A 16681-nucleotide genomic window follows, 5' to 3' on the forward strand; every position below is an offset into this window, starting at 1 on the left:
GGGTTTATGAATTACCATAAATGCCAGTGGTCCTGTGATTTTAATAAAGTTTGAAAGTGGATTACATCCCTAATTATGTACCATAACACATCTCCATTTAATATTTCTGTAATTGAGTGGAAAACAGGGTGGGAGTTCTTCTATAGCTAATAGTTTATATCCTGTTGTTTGTATTAAGATCTGCTAGTCGTAGCCAGTATGATAATTGTGTCAAATGGTGGTCATTCATACATATTAACTGTATGTTTATATTTCTGGCTTAGTAATGTAAATGATTGCTGACTTACCATAGCAAATTAAAATAAATACTATTACAAAACAAATCTTCATTTACTTCTTGCTTACATCTCTTTTTTCGACCTGAAAGGGTAAAGATAGATATGAACCACTACTCTTTGTCTGCATGTCCTTTCAAGAAGCTCACCATCTCTTGGGGTAAGAAGCAGAAATCGCAATTTCTGGTATAGTAATTGTTTCTTAAATCACTCTTATAACCTGTAGAAATGTAGTTATAGTTTTTCAGAGTTTTGTGATACAGTGATTTTTTTGCATGACATAATCAAGGTAAACATGGCTACTCTACATCGGATTTATACTTCATTGTCATCTAATAGAGATCTTTCATTAATGGCATTTGAAGAGTTCTTACCTGTTCCCATTCTGCCGGGTACCAGTCTGGAGGGCAGTCGAATCGATTGCATGCTTGCACTAATATGGGTTTAGGTTTCGGGCAGAGCTCATCCGCTAAAACCACAGTCTCATTTGTCTCAGGCGAAAGCAGGTGAAAGCAGAAGACATCCCTTGTTTGTAGGCCGACTCCACAGGTTAAACTGCAAGTGCTCCACTTACCAATTTCCCACCTGTGGATGAATCAGAGTATGTGATATAATGCTATATAAAATACGAGCATTTCTACTTTTGGAAGAAACCCACCTGGGAGGCTGATGGAGGAGCATGACCAAAAATATTTAACCTCACCTTATCATTGGGGCAGAATATCGAGGGCAAAACATAAAAAAATGTACTGACTGGTATGTCTAGATTTTTTTCACCTAACTTCACATATGCACCTACACAATACATATATCTTAAAGGTACGAAGAAGTGGAGTTAGGAATAGTAAATCTAAACTTCCCTATATGCAACTAACTTTTGATATTTTGTCCTTTGATATGCTGTCCTCAATATTCTTGTACCACAATGTTGTGGCATCAATATTCAGAAGTACGATTCCTTTAGCAGCATGGGCAGGGGTCAAGGTATATTTATTTTTTTAGCAATTTTGGAAGTTGGAAGGATCAACAGCAGCAGCAGCAGTACAACTGAAGAGTAGAGAATCGCCATGTCTTTCAACTGATTCCATTATCTACAAAACCCCAAAAAGGTGTAGAAGATTGATAAAGGAAACTGATGCAGGACTTTTTAAAAAGTATACATTGAGAAAGATTATTAAAGGTCTGATATTTATTTTAATGCAGTGGTTGATAGGAGCCACAACTATCTTGTATTTGAGAAAAGCCAACATAACAGCAGAACACAAAGATGCTACAGAGTGATACATATCACTTACTTTTACTTCAAAGAAGACATAGGGCCTTATTACAATCTTGGCGAACAGGGTTACTCTGTCACCAACATGACGCATATCCAGTCTACCAAATTACAATTCCTGTATAGGCTGTGGAATTTGCAATATGGCGGACGGGATATCCGTCATGTCTGTGACTGAATTTCCCATCCGCCAAGATTTCCCATCCGCCAAAATCATAATCAGGCCGTAGTTGGCAATTCACGTGGACCAATTGAATGAAACAGGTATTATTAAAAAACACATTTCTTATACACATATTAAAGATCTGGCTTATCTTAAAACTCACATATGCTCTAAGATCTTAAAATGAAATGGGAATATTTTTAATACTTTTCGAAGATTGGAGTAAAATAATGACCCCTTTTTGCAGTATTTTTAAAATTGGTAAATATCTAAAAAAAAATATTTTATTCTAAATATTAGGTATTTCTTAATGTTACCCTTGCATTCTTTGTAAATGGAATTCGCATACATAAAAAATATGTTTACTGTGCAGCCCCTTTTCAAGGAAAACACTACAAAAAGAAAGCACCATTTTGTGGCATGTCGCTGCTGATGTCACTGATATGCACACAGGACAGGCTGGGTGGTGCAACCACTGACCCCGGGTGAGGGAAAGGGATCACTGTGTTTAAAAATAACTTCAAAATAACATAGATTTCCCTGCGAAATATGTGCAGTCTGTCAATAAAGTCTTTTTTTAAAAAAAAATAACATGGATTTAAAAGTATATGCTGCAGAGTTCCTTGTGGGCCCAGAAGTTTTCAGGCAGCAAAAAAATTGTCAAGAAAACTTGGTGATTAATATTCCTGCTGGGAGAGATCGAAGTTTTGTCTAGTGGCAGTTTTGAATCCTAAAGTAGCACAGAGAGTTAATGTGCCTGCTGCAAAGAACATGTACTATACAGATCACATAACTGAGTGTCATATAATTATGAATAGCGCTATAAGAAAATGAAATGTGTGTCAGCGAGGGCAGGGATGGACTGGGAACAGCAACCAGCCCTGACAGGTTCCTGCTCTACTGGACTTGGGAGCAGGGGTGAGTGGGTGGGGGTGTGGCGGCAAAAAGCACCGCTCCCGCTTTTCTTACAGGGGGCCGATATTGCAGCACTGCTGAAAACCGGTTTGGTATCTGGTGATTGAAGGCTGCACGAGCGGAGGTTTATCAGCGCCCATCTCAATGCAGACAGGACACCACGAATCTGGTGTCTAAAAGCCCCAACTAACTGTATTGAGCAAGTTTTATCCCTGTATTAGGTTACCACTAGGATTGGCAGGACTTCGTGCTCGCTCCCAAGAAGTGTGGTAGGTAGGAGCCTCATTGCCCACCACCACGTGTAGACAGCAATTTAACACTAGGTCCTGATGAAATGTAATGGATTTTTGACCATGAAACATGTCGACCATACGAAATGAGATGAGCTAAGCTCCACTGGACCATAGAGCCAGAGAATAGCCACTTTGTGGACTATCCAACCTTTTTTAACGCCACTCACCTGCACCACATCTACACTGTTCTTTAGGGCCCTCACACCCATGCACCAAATGGCGGGAAAAAAAGAGCTCCACTAAAGTGCCCCTTTATGGGTGCCCGTCGGGTATTGCAGTGCCGACCCGACGAGGAGCAAGTCCATATGATGAAGCATTACATCTAGCTTGCTGGGTGTGTGAGGACTCTAGTTACGACAAGGAGGACTCCCTTCCTCCTATCCCCTTACCTCATTATCTTACGGAGGGAACAGCATATCTCTATTTGTTTAGCATTGCTGTAAAACCAGCCCCCTGTCAGAAAAGCAACCCCGCAGCCACAAAACCGGCCCACAAAAACTGCCCGGTGCCTGCTACTCCCAGTCCGGCCCTGAGGGACGTCCTACGGAGAGATGAGGGGGACTGTTGAAAGGTGGTAGTGAGGGGATCCGTGCAGAAAGACGCCACTAGAGGGGGGCAACAAGCTTGTCGCATAGGGCGCCACCAGCACTAAAACAGGGCCTGTATGCACCAATTACTAGGGTAGTGTGTCTCCCTTACGTCCTATTTCTTTTCTGGCGTGAACATCTGGCTACTTATGGACAGTAAAGCAAACCAGTATGCTGCTTATCTGTTTTGTTAACCATATGATGGCCACATGAAGCAATATTTATATACTTAAAATGAAGCACAAGAGAAGGTGCCAGTCATGTTGATAAGATCTATACAATCTTTTAAAAGCAGTCAGAAGCATCGTACATTTGAAAGATCAATCAATCAATCAATCAGGTCATTTGTAGAGCGCACTACTCACCCGTAGGGTCTCAAGGCGCTGGGGGGGGGGGGGTGCCGCTACTGCTCGAACAGCCAGGTCTTGAGCTTCTTCCTGAAGGAGAGGTGGTCTTGGGTCAGGCGCAGGTTGGTCGGAAGTGAGTTCCAGGTCTTGGCGGCCAGGTGGGAGAAGGATCTTCCTCCTGCTGTCGCTCTTCGGATGCGGGGGACGGCGGCGAGGGCGTGGTTGGTTGATCTGAGGAGGCGCTTGGGAGTGTAGAAGTTGATCCGGTTGTTGAGGTAGCTCGGGCCTTGGTCGTGTAGGGCTTTGTGTGCGTGGGTGAGGAGTCGGAAGGTGATTCTCTTGTTGACCGGGAGCCAGTGCAGGTCTCTCAGGTGTCCGGAGATGTGGCTGCGTCGGGGGATGTCGAGGATGAGTCTCGCCGAGGCGTTCTGGATCCGCTGGAGTCTCTTCTGGAGTTTTGCAGTGGTTCCGGCGTAGAGGGCGTTGCCGTAGTCCAGACGGCTGGTGACGAGGGCTTGGGTGACCGTCTTCCTCGTCTCGGTGGGGATCCACTGGAAGATCTTACGTAGCATGCGCAGGATGTTGAAGCATGACGAGGAGACGGCGTTGACTTGTCTGGTCATGGAGAGGGAGGAGTCCAGGATGAAGCCCAGGTTGCGTGCGTGGTCTGTCGGTTTGGGTGCGGTGCCCAGGGCGGGGGGCCACCAGGAGTCGTCCCAGGCGGAGGGCGTGGAGCCCAGGATGAGGACCTCCGTCTTGTCTGAGTTCAGTTTCAGGCGGCTGGTCGTCATCCATTCGGCCACGTCTCTCATCCCTTCGTGCAGGTTGGCTCTGGCGGTGGCGGGGTCGTTGGTCAGGGAGAGGATCAGCTGGGTGTCGTCGGCGTAGGAGATTATGTTGAGGTTGTGTTGGCGTGCGATGGCCGCGAGGGGGCTCATGTAGACGTTGAAGAGGGTGGGGCTCAGTGAGGATCCTTGAGGGACGCCGCAGATGACTTCGGTGGCCTCTGATTTGTACGGTGGTAGGCGGACTCTTTGTGTTCTTCCGTCGAGGAAGGAGGTGATCCATTCCAGTGCCTTCTCCTGGATTCCGATGTTGCTGAGGCGCTGTATTAGGGTGCGGTGGCAGACAGTGTCGAAAGCCGCGGAGAGGTCCAGGAGGATGAGGGCCGCTGTTTCTCCGTTGTCCATCAGGGTTCGAAGGTCGTCGGTGGCGGCGATGAGGGCGGTCTCGGTGCTGTGGTTTGCTCGGAAGCCGGACTGTGAGGGGTCGAGGGATCCATTCGTCTCGAGGAAGGCGGCCAGCTGTTTGTTGACGGTCTTCTCGATGACTTTGGCCGGGAACGGGAGGAGCGAGATGGGACGGTAGTTCTTGAGGTCGGTGGGGTCTGCTGTGGGTTTCTTGAGGAGAGCGCTGAGTTCGGCGTGCTTCCAGCTCTCAGGGAAGGTGGCGGAGTCGAAGGAGGTGTTGATGATGTCCCGCAAGACATAAATAAGGGCTCTTCATTAACCGTGGCCAAGGAATGACAGCTAGACATATCTTTTTTTTTACTTTTTGTACTATAAATCAAATGAACTTATCTTGTTTTGGACTGGTACCCATATGGCTGCCATACTCTCAAATAATTCTTCAGGACCACAGTGCAAAAATGTTTGCTCTTAATTAATAACAATCTTTTTCTGCAAGGGTCTTCAAAGGAGTCACTGGAAAAAATACATCTGCTGCACATCGCATCTTAAAATGATAATGCTTGAAACAAACAATAAATGAACAATGGAGAGAGATAGATTAAAAAAGGAAGCAGGATAGCGATCGAATACCAAAACTCTAGAAAAACGCAATGAAATATTCAAATCTTACAAAAGATAGTCAATGATTTCTCAGTGGCCTGTCTGATTAAAGGTGGGTCATTTTTAACGAAATGCTTGCAACTATTTAATAAACCATGCATCACTTGTTTGTGAAAAAGGGAGGGGCTCTGGTTTTCTGTCTGGAAATGAAAAAAACAACTGATGGATACTTTGTAGGCCTGACGTTTTTTTCTAGAAGGTTTTTGGCCATTGTTTTCGTAGGTAAGAAGTTTTCACAAAATGTTGAAATGGTTAAGATATGAAATGTAAAGTAGGCTATGATATTGTTAAGGTACAGGGAAGAGCAACCAAGTCATATGTTTGTGGGATCAAAATCTTTGTTAATTCAGTTTTTAGATTTGTAAAATGGGCATTATAGGAAGTCTAGTAAAAGGTATGCAAAGAGAGGAAAAAAAGAGGTGATTATCTGGTCACCATCTGGTAAGTGAGTACAAGGGCTAGTGAAAAATAAAGTCTACATATTACATCTTTCTTGTAGGGTGAGTCATCTCTGTGCATGTTCGGTAATTGGAAAATGCTCAGATCCAAGTGGGACTACCCTTCTAAGCATGGGCTTTCCTTCCAAGCAAATGAGTTTTCCCCCTATTTTCAATGTATGGACGTATGAGTGCTGTTACAGCCCCCATGCATTTAGCATTAAATAAGGTTCTGTGAGAGGTCCGTTCCATAACACCAGACTGCAGTCTTTGCACTGCAAGTAGCACAGAGTGCAGTTTACACTGGGCTTGTAGTTTCTGTTCTGCGACTTAATGTAGGAACCATGCATTTTACGGGTCATGGTTCAAGAGGGCTGATACGCAAACCTGTATAAGGCCTTCCTTGTGTAAAAAGCCTGCTAAAGTGGCTTAAGTCATGGGGCAGCATTTTAATCAAAATTAGATGATATCACTTATAAACATGTGCAGAATAAATGTGTAGTTTTGATGAAAAATAAATGCATTCTCTAAAACAACGGCAAAGAACCATACGACCTCAAAAAGGTAAACACAGCTTGAATTCGCCTGGATTGATGGTATACCAACAACTATTAAATTAACAAAATATTCCAGTTGAAGTAATCACAAATGCATAATATATGAAGAGCCACTGAGTTTTGCCAGATCCATATCTAGAATAATGGAAAGTTACCAAATTTGTAGCAAAATGTTTGCATTCACAGTTAATATGTTAAAAAGTCTCATATTCCCCAGGATAAACAGGGTGAAATGCATTCCATAAAAGTTCAACAGCACTTCATGGAAATGCTATAGGAAACGAGGCATCCAACTATGGCAAGAGTACACATCACTAGTAAGCTTATAACATTGCAGTTGTAATAACGAGGGAACAGAAAATGTCAAGGGAACCCCGGCGGGCAAATACAGGCATTGAAAAGGATCAAAAGCGAGGCCTATCATGAAGTAATTAACTTTATAGGCAAAAAACACCAATCGGTTCCACAATGAATGTAAACACCATTAAAGTAATCCATGACAGCGCTGTAGTTCCTGTTTGCATTTCACACGATTTATTTAGTCTTGCATCCCCTAAGAGTGTTTGCTTTTTCAACCATGTTGTGTTTTTGTAGCTTTTTCATGCAGCATATTAATCGTATATAGTGCTTAATGTGAACCAAGTTGTCTCTAGGTTCCTCTGTGATTTCTTGATGTGAGGGAGTGCAACTGGCTACAATTAAGATCTCTAAATCTGAGGATGAAGGCTGTGTGTGAGTTTCTCACATTGCCTGTCAGTGGGTCTTAAAGGGATTCAGGCTACATGTTCATCAAATCCTTGGCTTCATGAGGATCCTACGGTGCAATGGCCCTGTGTGCAAATGGTAATTGTGATTCTTTGTGAAGTGTGTCAAGGAGGTCATTATTCCGACAACTGTTGAAGTAATGACCGTGCGAAACTAAAAGAAAATGCAGTGCTTACAGGTGAGTGGGTGGGTGCATTGTAGTTGTGTGGGGGCGGTGAAGTGAAAGTGATGCAGCTAAGTACTTGCAGGCGAGGGTGCTGAAGATGAAAGAAGTATGCAAATGGAGGATTTCAGAGTGAGGTAATGTGAAAAGTGGCAAACAAAATGCCTAAAAGAGAAACTACAGAGGAAAGTAGTGTGACTAGAGGAATAGAAGTGCTTGAGACACACAGAAGACCACTACCCCTTCCACTGACTTTCTAATGTTGAATTCACCTATATTTTCCAAACTGAACCATTTTTTATTATAATTATTCACAACAACATCATTGTTGTGACTCATTTAAATGATATTCATAACAGACATTGGCAAAGCCAATAGGTGTGGTTTGTTTTATGCTCATGTCTGTTATGATGTCTTTGATGAAAGTTCACGGAGAGGTACCAAACAACTCTTGCGGTGGTCCTTCAATTTTCCAAAACATGTTTTAAACTATGCCCATAATTATCAAAGGTCATGGCCATTGGTGGAAAGGTGTCAGAGTTACAAGTGTTAGGCCACTCCCTTTTAGAGAACCCCTCCCACTACTGATTTTTTCCATCTCATTTAAAGCGCTGCAATAGGTTTTTTAAATACCATGGACAGCAGCAATTTCTATCCACCTCAAAAAGTTGAAAGGCATAGCCAACCTAGCAGAATTTGAAACTGTGACCTGCGAATTTCACCCAAGTCTCTGCACCATATTCACACACAGAGCTATCGAATGTTTGTGTCTGTGCCTTTAACAAGCTTCCCCAAATCTTACATACCAAGAGCTTCTCATGATACTGATTAATCATACAGTACCAGAGTTAGACAATGAGAAGTGCACTATAGAAATTTGTGTCTCGTGTTTGGTTGTGACTGTAGTTGAAAGTTCTGTTCTAGTGGGTCCAGCAGCTGAGTGTGGAGCCATACAGGTCTCAGAAACATATACACCAGAGTTCATTAGATATTAAAAATGTATACTGCTCATGTTCACTCCAAAGAGCATCTGAAGCGAATACATAAAATCAGTGTAACATTGCGTAAAGAGAGTGAAGTAGGGCACCCTCTTGAACTACGTGGTTGAGGGCACTGACTGATGCATCAATGTATTTATCTTTATGATTGTATCTAAGATATGCCTCCTTGTGTGTCTGTCATACTACACTAGGCATTTGAGCCTTTGACAACAAAATGAAATAATCTTGAAATACATACTGCTTCATTATTTTACCCCATTTATTGATTCTTCATAATTCTATAGGGACCTGAACATTTCTGATATTGCAGGGTCAAGAACCTTTTTTGGTCTTCATGTGCAGAAATTGCCTAATTCAATGGGTTCAAAAGTTTCATATAATTAAGGAATTTGCATTAATCAATAAATGCTGCAGCAGGTGTGTAGGAAAATGCTGGAGTTTGGCTCACTTCTTAGGTATGAATAAAATGCACAGGTTGTGCTCATTACCGGATGTGGGTGCAAATGTGAACATTATTTGCATGTTGATGGCCACATGGCTACAACTTCATTGAACCATACTTGACGATGTTGTGCTCATACTTCCAATCCCGCCTTTTGAAGAAGCCAATTCACTATTCTTGTATAAGTACTCATAGAAAAAATGCAGTGAGTGATCATCAGACTCTTCAAATAGACAAATGCTCTCTGGTATTGAAAGGGGGCGAGGAGGCCAGTCTTGGGGGTCCTGATTGAGGAGCTGATGTTTCTGCCAGGTCTGCTTCATCACAGTATTTGCAGATGGCACGCCCCTGGTAGACAGACAAAGAACATCACAAGACTGCTCAACAAGTTGTGTTGCAACCTGCCTTCTCAGTTGAAGTACTTGAATCCTCTCTGGTGTTTGCAGTAAGAACTCTGCAAGCCTGTACATCTCCTCTCTCAAACACAAGCTACAAGTGGACGGCACTTGCTTGGTTGAGCACCAGATCATTGCTCTGGTCCACGATATTGTCGGAACAGCTCACAACCTCAGTTTTTTTTGTCTGGTAATTCCATGAGTGAAGTGTTGGTCCCCTACCCCTCTCACTGGCAGCCATGAAACATTAGTTGATCTGAACATGAATTTAAAAGTAACCCCCTCCTTTAACAAATAATATGATATACAGGAGAAGCTCTGTCATGCTCAGCGTGCTTATGTGGCTTCTTTTCAATCTTTTACGTCAAATGAACGCAAGACATTTCCATATCTAGTGCATTGGCCAAGCAGATATCCTGTGGTAATATTTCAGAGTTATTATGGCTAAGGCATCAGCCTGTTTTGTCAAACATTTGGAGAAGTTACTCTTTGAACAATTGAATACCTACACTTATGTAGGCTGAAAAACAGCCAAAATGGCCTCTAGAATGCAAATTCTCCATCTCAAAACCTTCAGACCATTGGCATTTAAAGTAAGGTGTAGTTACACCATAAAGAGGAGGTGAACAGTCCTTCAGTTGCAGCCACGAACACAACTATAAACTAGAGAAATAGGCATGAATGTGCAGATATGTGATTGGAGAAAAGCCTTTAATGAAGGCCTGATGAAAAAAATGCATTTTGACAAAATCTATATCTTTAAGAATTCATATTTTCTTTTAGGGGAACAAGAGAAACACCCAAACCACCTTCCATTCCATGCCACTCCTTTTCTCCCTTTTCATTGGTCATCTTTTTAGGTCTGGCTTGACAGCATAGCTGTCACCGGACCTTATAAGATCAACAGGAAGCATTAGGCTCGACCCACATCTAGGGTATTTTTCACACAGTATTTGATTGGACTGAAGTTGTGTGCTTCCACTGAAAATGAGTGCTTGCATTACACTTTTTTTCTTGTGGGAAAGGCCATGCCCAGTAGTGTGTTGGTTATGGTGCAATTCAAGGGTTTGGTGTTGGCTCCCTTTTTGGGAGGAATAGAAGATCTGCAGTGACAATCCTTGTTGAGCCCGCTTAGGAGGAAGTATTTTGCTTTGCCAAATCTTCTCAGTCAATCATTAAAGAGAGAGGCTAAATTGATTCATTAGGAAACGTTATGACTGATGGGCTGATCTGCTTTTTATTAAAAGTTATGATAAAGGCAGTAGGTTTGGCTTACTTATTTTGAAAAGCATTTGTTTAAGCGAATATGCGTTCAGCTGTGGATTGGGATCACACTGTGTTACAAGTTGTAGACCGGTAATTGTTACATGAAGTTTCACAGGTTACCGTAGTAGGTGAAGAGTTTTGGTGTTGGTATACCCTGTGACAAACTCTAGAGATAGAAGATTTTCACTGTAATAATCCAAATTGAATCCCTTTTGAGATGGGTAATTTTGCCTATCACAATTGGGTACACATTATTAATGTCATAACTGCGTGCATGAAAGCTTATTGGTTCACTGGGAAACATTATGTAAAATCCATAGGTTAGAACTGTTTATTATGAAAAGTTCTGAGAACACCAGAAGGTCTGGATTCCACATTGTAACAAGCCTTTACAATGCAACGGTCTCGCCTTCGGAAATGACAAACGTTTTATTTATGTGTCAGTTTTGAAAACTAATAAATAAATGGCATTGTCATTTACAATCCCAATAGCTTAATCTCTCGCAAATGCGAGACCTATTGCATTGCACCCACACACACACACACAGACACACACACACACACACACACACAGAGCCACACACACAGAGAGCCACACACACACACAAAGCCACATGCACACAAAGCCACACACACACACAAAGCCACACACACAGCCACACACACACAAAGCCCCCCCCACACACACACACACACACACACATAAAGCCACGCACACACACAAAGCCACAAACACACAAAGCCACACAAACACAGACACACAAAGCCACACACACACACACAAAGCCACTCACACACAAACACAAAGCCACACACACACACACACACAGCCTACGCCAGTCTCGACCTAAAAACGACAACTCCAACAATGCATTGCTTTGTAAAATAAAAGAAGCCTGGTTCGCAAATGTCTATTGATAAGGAGTCGTTTGGCAGCAAGCACTATGCGATTTATTAACTAGTTTGTAGATTCTCTTCCACAAGAAACGCCTCACTATACAGATTAGATAGTGACCGCTGTCCTCAGCCCAAGTCTGGAGTCACACGATCTCTTGGTTTACTCTCTGACTCATTTCCTCTTGGAAAACCGTCACTTCCGGTGCGGCAGAGATCAAGTCTGCAAAAACTGCATGTTGCCTGGTGTGGCGGTCCACGGTAGCTGGACGTTCAGTTCTGGGTCATAAGCGGAGGTGATTTCTTTTGGTGAGTCGAGTTGTCTTTTCCGGGGCGGGTCATTACAACTAATCATACACCTTATAGACGGTACAGTCATTAAGACTTTGTGTGAACGCCCCTTTTCCTGCTAATCATTGGGAACTGGCTTTCTGATTGGTTCCTGTGCCTTCACTTCTCAATGTCGGGAAGTGGGTCCTTCATACATTGAAGTTGTCCGGCGTAGAAAGCGGAATAGCAGAGATTGTACTTTTAAGTAACCGCGAGGTAAGGTTGTGTTCAGGAACTGCCCACACCTCTTCCATAGTGTCTTTAGTGATGAGATTTTTTCTTGGGGGAGCTCGGTTGCGTTATGTATGGGTTGTGGGTGATCTTGTGTAAAATCACCACCGAGCACAGATCAGTTTCCAAAGGTTTATTTAGGACTTGTAGGACGGACTCCCCACATGCCCTTCCCTGGAGATCCGCCCCAACGTTCCTCCCACGATGCAGGCACATTCTACCCCACGGTTTTTCTCGAGCTCAAAGCCATGCACGAGCTCTACCCTCGAGCTCATCATAACAGGGAACACGCATCTTGCAATCCCACGGAAGACACCTTTTTTAAAACCGACACTGAAATGTCTTTTAGCCAGCTTCATGATGCGTTCTGTGGACAGTAGTTACCCAATGTGCTTTCAGTGGGGAAAAAATAAGTGCAGGTACTCAATTAAATGAGCTAGGTCCACGTGACGTTTTAAGCCCCGTCCTTTTCAGACTGGGGGGCGTGTTTTTGACTGAGGACGTCACTGAGAGAAAGAAAGCCAAAAAGCACCCCCCTCAATCCGAAAAAGACGGGGCTTAGAGGCAAAGAAGAACGTCACTGGGACCTCTTCTCCAATGGCTGTGCGCCGTTTAGGAGGCCAGCCAATGGATTAGAGGGGTGGGGTTTACCCTCGCTACTGAGAGACATTAAGTCTCGCAGGCGATACTGCGCCTGTGCGCAGCCTACACCAGTCTCGACCTAAAAAGCAAGTGTTAAACGCAATAGGATTTTAAGGGTGAATTGTTATTATACTGTGCTAGAGCATGTGGTCAGAGATTTAGATATAGAAGGCTAGGTTTTCGTGGATGACACACTCAAACAAAGTATGGGGATAAACGACTTGGACTATGAAGATCCTTCAAAAGCCCTCCTAAGAGAAACTGTATATTGTTTTGACAGGTGTCATTTTGTACATTTGGAATTTTGCTATGGTGCTCCTCGTGTTTGCCTTGTGTTAAGGCTTTGCTCAGGACGGTCTGCCCGAGTTGGCTACAGTGGCAAGTCAATGATGAAGGCTACAGGAATTATGTGATAGGGAGGGCCAAATTATGCAGCAAAGGTGACTAGATTATGTGACTCTTGCTACAAGTGACCAATTTTTAAGGTGTGTATTAAAGTCAAAATTATAGGAAGCGTATTTAGCACTGCGTTGTTTCATAGCAGCTTTAATGCTACAGTGCATTATTTACAGGTGAGTGCAATTGTGTATATCTGATACAGCTACCTTCAGTGTTGTTGGGTAATTTAAAGCTTTAATTAGAACCAAATTTTGAACGATTTAGAAAAGAAAATATCTCCGTATTGTGACTACAGCGCGGTTTAACTTCCTAGAATGGTTTAAATGTTTAGTCTTCTTGTGTCAACCCTGTGAGGTAAATTGTTGTCAGAAGCTCATTATTTTCGCTGATCCAAAGATACCGACTGACCTACACTAGAACCACTGGTGAGGCTAGAAAAAGGGCGTGAAATAGCTAAAAGGAGAAAACATGCCCAAGAGTTTCTTCCTGTTTCAGTAACCTGTGCCTTTTTCAAATGCACAGGATATTTCTAGCAGGAGGTAATTTACAATGGCGGTGAATTTCCTGCACCTCTCCAGTGACCCTCGCACTTTAAGTTCTTCTAGCTAATGAGCAACAGAAAAAGGAACAGGTTTTAGGAAGCAAGGGGCAAAGCAATAATAAAACTGTGAGGAGCCTTGCTTTTGTAGCAAGCACATACCCTGTCATCTCAATCTTTGCTGTATATCTTATTTGCTCACTTAGACACCAGAAGATTTATTTTCTGAGGGTTGCTTGCTCAAAGCTGGAGGAATTTAGTTTATTTCTACTCATCTGGCTTTGATTTCCCCTTCTTTCGTCTGATAATTTTAGCACACAGAAGAACTGGTGTGGGCTGACTTTGTTGTTGAAGATATCTACTTTGTAATAATGAAGTTCCAAGCGTAGAGGTGATGAAGTAGACATAGCCAAATAGTGTCTTCTTAAGTTATTTATTAAGTCCATGACATCAGTGGTAGCAGCCCCACCAGGAGCAGCCTCCCTGCTGCTCAGCCCATCTTCAACTGTCAACACTCATACCAGGCACCCAAGCATTCCACTCATGGCCATCATACCAATCCACCACACAGAACACTCACACTGGCTGAGCAGCTAGGAACCAGGTAACAGGGAACATTATAAACACAACAGGAAGATAACACATATCTTCTCCCCTTAAAATTGAAAAATAATTAAACCATATAAAAATGAAAACAACTATACACAAGAATGTACAAATGAAGGCAATAGTCCAGAACCCAGGGATGAAAGGTAAAAACCACATAACGAGAGGGAACAAAGACTAAATAAAGAAGGAACGGAGAGTGAAAAGATACTAACGAAATATCACACATCCTCCTCCTTTAATAAAACAGTTTTAAAAGTGAAGAGAAACACATGGGGGAAAGACATACGGAACTCTACCACTATGGGTGGACTGCACCCATAAATAGTTTCCTTGAATACGGAACAAAACCACTGAAACTGTGAAGGAGGGGCTACAACCCAACTCACCACCCCTCATGTAATGGACCATAAATGCAAAAATGGGACTGTGACTCATAATGCGAACAAAGCTAAGTGGGACTGACACCCATAAAGTCAGTGAATAATACATGCAGCACTGGGTGACTTACACACATGTAACAACTTAGAGAATAGGTGTAGCACAAGGTGACTTAACCCATGTGCATCACAAGGTGACTTATGCACTATGACAAGGCAAACAGTAGAAATGGGACTAACACCCATTTAGTCACATGGGACTGTGACCCATATGACAAACAGCGTAAATGGGACTAACACCCATTTAGTCACCTCTCTTGTAAGGGTAAAACTGTGTTAGGGAGAAGACCCCACAAAGCCACCCCTCTTGTAAGGGAAATGACTAACTGCGTTGAATGGGACTACACTCCATCTACTGTGAAAAAGGGGCTGAAACCCCTTTAAGCTACCCCTCCTGTAATAAGGGTAATGTGGCTTACAGCGTGGAAGTGGGATTAAAACCTATTCCCATTCTTTAAGAAAGAGATACAGAGTAGACAAAAAAACAGACCCAAATCACCTAAAACAATGCCTCAAAAGAGTGTGGTAAAACCAACCACAATAATGAGTGACCACCACCCATGAACCAAAAAACACTCTCCTGTAAGGACCAACTATTTGGACATGCCCCCCTTCAACTTGGAAAGTTACCATAATACATTAAGGTGTGCGTTATAAAAACCACAACAGTTACACCTGGTAGGCAGATCAATAGGAAGGATGACCCGTACAGAGATGAGCATATCTCCACATAGCTGTGTAAGATGTTACGTATGCCACACAAGTGGTGTGCGTGTCACCGTTCTGGGAGACACGCCAGACTTGAATCATAGGGAGAACTGCTAGAGTCACCTGACTTGCAGCAACCCAACATGCTGGTTGCCAAAGTCTTCAATCAAAAAGAATGGTTCATGGTGAAATACCAACATGTTGAAGAGACAGCTGCCTTACCCCATGAAAGTGAACAGTCACCATAGGTGTTCCGTGCCGTCTGCATGCCGAATCGCACCTCAGCTTGACCAACTACCCCACGAACAGCGAGGATCACCAGCTGAACATGGAACATAAAACCCAAATGCATTTGTGATGTAGAGACCTGCGCACTGCCCCAGTGTCACAACTTGCATGGAGCCTTGAAACTAAAGATGGCGGCACGCAAGGGTGACGTGCACAAGGTGGCTCCCGGCGCGCTCATGCTGCAAAGCGTCCAACAGCAGCATGCCAGACTGCATAGCAACGAAAACCTTGAAGAAAAGTTTCCGCGCGACTGAATAATGCAGTTAGGTGTGCGTGCGCTACACGCAATTCCTGACTCACCACACCACAGCAGTTTAACTGCCATTACTCCAAGGGGGAAGGCCTCAAATGACAAAAAACAAATGAAAGACCAAAAATTGCCTCACCGCACTTGACTCGCTCCAGCAGTCGGTATAATGGCTGACTTCACACAAGTGTCTCACCAATTCATAAGTCAGGTCAAACACTTTTCAATCAAAGTGCATACTGATGCTAGGTTCCTGTGGTGTTGAGTCCATAACACAGAGCAGGGACCAAGCACCCATCTTGAAAGACTAAGCACCGACTTTTTAAAGCAGGAGGTGAATCCACATAGATTTGTAATAATTTCATGGCTCGCATTTAGACCGTTCAATAACACAAGAGTCAAGAAAAATGCTGATCTCAAAACACTGCAAACAATACTCTCTAGGCCAATCTGTGTAGATACAGCTTGATGTACAGGAGGTTGTCTTTAAAACACTCAGGGATGTCGTTAAAAGAAGAACACCCAGGCTAGGGCTGTCCAGTAAAAAGGACACTGGTGGGGCTGCAGGGCATTCTTTAAAGCTGAGATCGCTTGTCTGTAAACTTATGTCCTTGCAAGGTTTCTCT

General features: G+C 43.2%; 1 protein-coding gene across 1 annotated transcript in view; it reads right to left on the reverse strand.

The window, feature by feature from the left end:
• ADAMTSL1 (ADAMTS like 1) overlaps positions 1-16681 on the reverse strand; it is a 677686-nt gene that overhangs the window by 230695 nt on the left and 430310 nt on the right. Inside the window, exon 16 of the mRNA XM_078677817.1 lies at positions 650-860. Within this exon, the coding sequence (XP_078533943.1) occupies positions 650-860 (211 nt within the window). The remainder of the gene's footprint in view (positions 1-649; positions 861-16681) is intronic.

Source organism: Lissotriton helveticus, chromosome 2_1 (genome assembly GCF_964261635.1).
Source record: "Lissotriton helveticus chromosome 2_1, aLisHel1.1, whole genome shotgun sequence".
NCBI lineage: Eukaryota > Metazoa > Chordata > Amphibia > Caudata > Salamandridae > Lissotriton > Lissotriton helveticus.